Source organism: Medicago truncatula, chromosome 1 (genome assembly GCF_003473485.1).
Source record: "Medicago truncatula cultivar Jemalong A17 chromosome 1, MtrunA17r5.0-ANR, whole genome shotgun sequence".
Classification (NCBI taxonomy): Eukaryota; Viridiplantae; Streptophyta; class Magnoliopsida; order Fabales; family Fabaceae; genus Medicago; species Medicago truncatula.
The window spans coordinates 26042023-26047569 of record NC_053042.1 but is presented as its reverse complement, the minus strand read 5'-3'; the positions used below and the strand labels follow the sequence as shown (position 1 = coordinate 26047569).

At 37.8% G+C, this 5547-nt stretch overlaps 1 protein-coding gene across 4 annotated transcripts; it reads left to right on the top strand.

Annotated features, from left to right (window-relative positions):
• The first annotated feature begins 257 nt into the window (after window positions 1-257).
• On the top strand, window positions 258-4036 carry LOC25480849 (FT-interacting protein 3). Of its 4 annotated transcripts, none has more exons than XM_013586669.3 (3): window positions 258-418; window positions 867-957; window positions 1413-4036. In XM_013586669.3, exon 3 carries the CDS (start codon window positions 1418-1420, stop codon window positions 3740-3742), a length of 2325 nt encoding a protein of 774 aa, XP_013442123.1. In that variant the 5' UTR covers window positions 258-418; window positions 867-957; window positions 1413-1417; the 3' UTR covers window positions 3743-4036. The 4 variants fall into 4 exon arrangements, with proteins under 4 accessions (XP_013442123.1, XP_024630115.1, XP_039682626.1 ...); XM_024774347.2 differs by having other exon boundaries at window positions 1341-4036; XM_039826692.1 differs by lacking the exon at window positions 258-418 and adding an exon at window positions 443-586.
• Window positions 4037-5547: the final 1511 nt, after the last annotated feature.

Below are 5547 nucleotides of genomic sequence, written 5' to 3'. Positions count from 1 at the left end.
ATTGAGACGCACACATTTTAAAATCTTAAAAACTAAACTATTTTACCACCAACTCACGAGAAGTTGAAAATATCGCTATTGTTGGATTAAGCATTTTATGTGATGTTTATCATTTCACCTTATTTATAGAAAAATAAAAACTACCAGTCAAAAATAAAGAGAAGAAAAAAAATTGATTTAATATATTTAATTAAATCAAAAGTATATTGTAGTAACATCTTGTCAGTTGCAAGAGCCAAGACAAGTTCTTTAACTTTCTCTCTCTACTCTTTCTTCACTTTTCAGCTCCTCTCTCTCTCTCATCTCATTTCACTTTTTCCCCCCTCTCTCTCTCTCTCTCAAACTCAGCTCCATTGCTTCAGCTTTTCTTTACAAAAATCTTTCACGCCTCAAAAGAACTCAGCTCCATTCTGACAAGGTATGTATACTCTCTTCACTTTTCTTTACACCTTCACCATTTTCACTTCTTCAACATTACTCTTTTTCTTTTATTACTTCTTTTTTACTGAAATATTTTTACATGCACAGTTGTGTAAAGATTTGAGTCTCTTCTGTGTGTGTTTGGTGTGACAAGTTATAGTGTTTGGTACGCAAAGTTTGCATTTATTTTATATATTTTTTTTTTTATATTTTCTGTTTTTAGCAAATATTTTTGGGAAAATTTGGTGAAATTGGAAGATCACTAATCAAAGTGTTCATATTTGTTTTCTCATTGTTTAGTCTCAGAATGCTGAAAGTTTCAACCTTTGAAATGTTACATTTTATTATTATTATTAATTTTTATTATTATTATGCTGCATTTTACTTATATATTCTGCTCTTATGTATTTTGTTTTAGTTATAATTTTTTTGTTTATTACTTGCAGGTTGAACGATCAGATCTTGTGGCTTGAAAGAAAGCTTTTGGTTTTCTTTAACATTTAAGCATTGGAACTCTGTGTGAAATCAGAGATCTAGGTTTGTCATTACTTTTTATTATGTTTAAGCTTTTATCTCTATTAATTAATTGTAATAATTTTTTGAGTTTAAGCTGTTTTTCATTTTTTGTATATTTTTTCAGTTGTATTTATTTTGGAGTTGTATTTTCATTTGTTAATGTCATTTATTTATGTAACACCGACACTTCAGATTGTAGGTGTGTCGGGTATAGTGTCACACTTCGACATGATACTGAGACATGTAGTTACATACTTACATTAATCATTTATACATATTTTTTAAATTATTATCGGTGTCTATATGTATGTGTCAGGTGTTTGATAGTTGATTAATTTTCACAAAACTTTAGGTGTTTGGTAACTTGTGACGGTTGTTTGACTGTTTTCTTGTTGTTTTTTTAGGCTTCCGAAGTTGGTGATTTGTACAGAAACATCTTAGTTTATCTGAAATTCGTTCTGTCATTGTTTGAGCAGCGAAAATGCAGAGGCCACCGCCTGAAGATTTTCTGTTGAAAGAGACCAAACCCCATCTTGGAGGGGGAAAAATCTCTGGTGACAAACTAACCAGCACCTATGACCTTGTTGAGCAGATGCAATACCTTTATGTCAGGGTTGTTAAGGCTAAGGATTTGCCTTCAAAGGATGTTACCGGAAGTTGTGATCCGTACGCTGAAGTTAAGCTCGGGAACTATAAAGGAACTACTCGACATTTTGAGAAGAAAACCAATCCTGAATGGAATCAGGTTTTTGCTTTCTCTAAGGATCGGCTTCAGGCCTCGGTGTTGGAGGTTACTGTGAAAGATAAGGATGTTGTGAAGGACGACTTCATTGGTCGTGTGTGGTTTGATTTGAATGAGGTTCCGAAACGGGTTCCCCCAGATAGTCCTTTGGCGCCGCAATGGTATAGATTGGAGGATAGAAAGGGTGATAAGGTTAAGGGAGAGTTAATGCTGGCTGTTTGGATGGGTACACAGGCTGATGAAGCATTTCCAGAAGCTTGGCACTCGGACGCCGCGACTGTTAGTGGAACCGATGCTCTTGCAAATATTAGGTCGAAAGTTTATCTATCTCCTAAGCTTTGGTATTTGAGGGTTAATGTGATTGAGGCACAAGACTTACAGCCAACTGATAAGGGTAGATATCCGGAAGTTTTTGTGAAGGCTATTTTAGGGAATCAGGCATTGAGGACTAGAATCTCTCAGAGCAGGAGTATCAATCCGTTGTGGAATGAGGATTTAATGTTCGTTGCTGCGGAACCATTCGAGGAGCCTCTGATTTTGAGTGTGGAAGACAGAGTTGCTCCAAACAAAGAAGAAGTATTGGGGAGATGTGCAATTCCTTTGCAGTTTATGGATAGGAGACTCGACCACAAACCGGTGAATACTAGGTGGTTTAATCTTGAAAAACATATCATTGTAGAAGGGGAAAAGAAGAAAGAAATTAAATTTGCAAGTAGGATTCACATGAGGGTTTGTCTAGAAGGTGGTTATCATGTTTTGGATGAATCAACTCACTACAGCAGTGATCTTCGCCCAACGGCCAAACAGCTCTGGAAATCTGGAATTGGTGTTCTTGAAGTTGGGATATTGAGTGCTCAGGGTTTGATGCCGATGAAAAATAAAGATGGGAGGGGGACAACTGATGCTTATTGTGTAGCGAAATATGGGCAGAAGTGGATTCGAACAAGGACAATCATTGATAGCTTTATGCCGAGGTGGAATGAGCAATATACTTGGGAGGTTTTTGATCCTTGTACTGTGATTACAATTGGTGTATTTGATAATTGTCATTTGCATGGTCCTGACAAAGCTGGAGGTGCAAAAGATTCAAGGATTGGTAAGGTAAGGATTCGTCTTTCGACACTCGAGACTGATCGAGTGTACACACATTCCTATCCACTCCTAGTTCTTCACCCAACTGGTGTGAAGAAAATGGGTGAAATTCAATTGGCTGTGAGGTTCACTTGTTCTTCTTTGCTCAACATGATGCACATGTATTCACTACCTCTGTTGCCAAAGATGCACTATATACACCCATTGACCGTTAGCCAGCTCGACAGTTTGAGGCATCAAGCTACTCAGATAGTTTCAATGAGGTTGAGTCGCGCTGAGCCGCCGCTGAGAAAGGAGGTAGTTGAGTATATGCTTGATGTTGGTTCCCACATGTGGAGTATGAGAAGAAGCAAGGCTAATTTCTTCAGAATCATGGGAGTATTGAGTGGACTAATTGCTGCGGGAAAATGGTTCGATCAAATTTGCAATTGGAAAAATCCAATTACAACGGTTCTGATTCATATCTTGTTTATAATATTGGTCATGTATCCTGAACTTATCTTACCAACAGTTTTCCTTTACCTCTTCCTGATTGGAATTTGGCACTATAGATGGAGGCCAAGACACCCTCCTAACATGGACACTCGGCTCTCTCACGCCGATTCAGCTCATCCGGATGAACTTGATGAAGAGTTCGACACATTCCCGACTTCGCGGCCTTCTGACATTGTTCGGATGAGATATGATCGACTTAGAAGCATAGCTGGCAGGATACAGACTGTGGTTGGCGACTTAGCTACTCAAGGGGAAAGGCTGCAGTCTTTGCTGAGCTGGCGTGATCCAAGAGCAACGGCACTGTTTGTGATTTTCTGTCTGCTTGCTGCTACTATACTGTATGTGACTCCATTCCAAGTTGTGGCCCTTCTGACCGGAATTTATGTGCTGAGACATCCGAGGTTCCGTCATAAGCTTCCGTCGGTACCGCTTAATTTCTTCAGGAGGCTGCCTGCAAGAACTGATTGCATGCTTTGAAGTTTGAATCCTCAACAAAGGACAGTGCAGAGTGGAGATTCATTGTTCAGTTCCAGATTTTTATTATCTTCTTCTGAAGACAGTAGATTTTGTTGAATTATTAGTATTGTCCATCATTATGTCATAGGGTTTTATGTTTTGGCTTTTGAACTTCATAGTATATCTGTAATTTTGTAGGGTTTGAGCTGAAATTATCTTCTTCTGAACTACTTTCATGCTTAATCAAATTTAGTAGTTTTTCTCAATGGGGAATTGGTTTGAATTGTTATGGTGATGGTAGAATATTCTGTTTAATATTTTCTATAAAGACTTTTTAAGTTGCTGGTTGATGCATTTCTTTTTTTGTTCAACAATGAGTTTCTTTTAAAATAGGTGTGCATGTTTGGATTGGTCCGGAGTTTGGCAAAAACAATGTATGTCGCTGTAATTTTGGCAATTTCAACAAAATTATGGTGTCATTCATTGTCAATCCAAACATGCATGAAACTGGTCAACCAACCACGGTCTAAGAGGGTTTGGATCCATGTTTGATTTAAACGAGAGGATCCAAATCCTTATCTGCGATAGGTTAATATGCAGCTGAATGTATTAGCTTATTTTTACACATTCAATTATGGTGAATACGTGAAATTTTAAATTTAATTAATAGTAACATGTTTGATGAATGCATGTGGTGTTACCGTTTTATGTGGACAAATGACACTAAATTATACAGTACCTCCCTGTCTATTTTACCAAGATAGATTATTTATATCAAGTTGCATTTGTTTTTGCTTGGATTCGGAGTTTAGGGGCAAATATTCGAATATCGACAGACATAGATCGCTGCAGCAATAACTGATTTTGTTTTTTTAATGCCATTGTATTTATTATATTTTTTTAACTAGTATTTTTTGTTTGTTTGAAGAACTGATAAAATATTAGCTTATGGGACAGATAAAATCGTGTCTCAAATCTCCCTAGATTTCGGGTGAAAAGTAGAACAATTGTGTTACTTAGATGAGAAATACTTGCAGCACACCTCACTTTGAATTCTGCTCTTCACCATACACCTTTTTGCTCGCGTCCAACTGAAATACCTAAACTACTCTTGCATTACTTAACTCTATGGATTTTGTCGTAAGGTTTGATGTAACTGTTGTTTGTGTCGGGGTGGAAGTGAGATAGTATCTCTATGGATTTTGTCGGAGCGTTGCCGAAGACTGTTGATCGGTTGACGAAGTCGGCACATTTTGTTAATATCAAGACCGGTATGTCTGTGGCGAGGTTGACTGAGATCTATATTGAGCAGATTGTCAAGTTGCATACTATTCCTTCTAGTATTATGTCAGATCGAGATCCAAGATTTACTTCTAAGTTTTGGGAGAGTTTGTAAGCTGCTTTGGGAACTAAGTTGAGGTTGAGTTCTGCTTATCATCCCCAGACCGATGGGCAGATGGAGAGGACCATTCAGAGTTTGGAAGACTTGTTGAGAGCTTGTGTTTTGGAGCAAGGTCTCAGTTGGGTTGAATGTTTACCGCTGATTGAGATTACTTACAACAACAATTTTCATTCTAGTATCGGGATGACACCGTTTGAGACTTTGTATGGTAGGAGGTGTAGAACGCTGTTGTGTTGGTATGAGTCAGGTGAAAGTGCGTTGTTAGGACCGTAGGTTGTGCAAGAGGCTACAAAAAATGTTAAGATGATTCAAGAGAAGATGAGAGCGTCTCATAGTAGGCAGAAGAGTTACCATGATAAGAGGAGGAAGGACATTGAGTTTCAGGTTGGTGATCATGTGTTTTTGAGAGTGAATTTTGTAACCG

Coding starts and splice junctions, on each gene's coding strand:
- LOC25480849 (XM_013586669.3), top strand. CDS start 1,418: ATGCAGAGGCCACCGCCTGAAGATTTTCTGTTGAAAGAGACCAAACCC.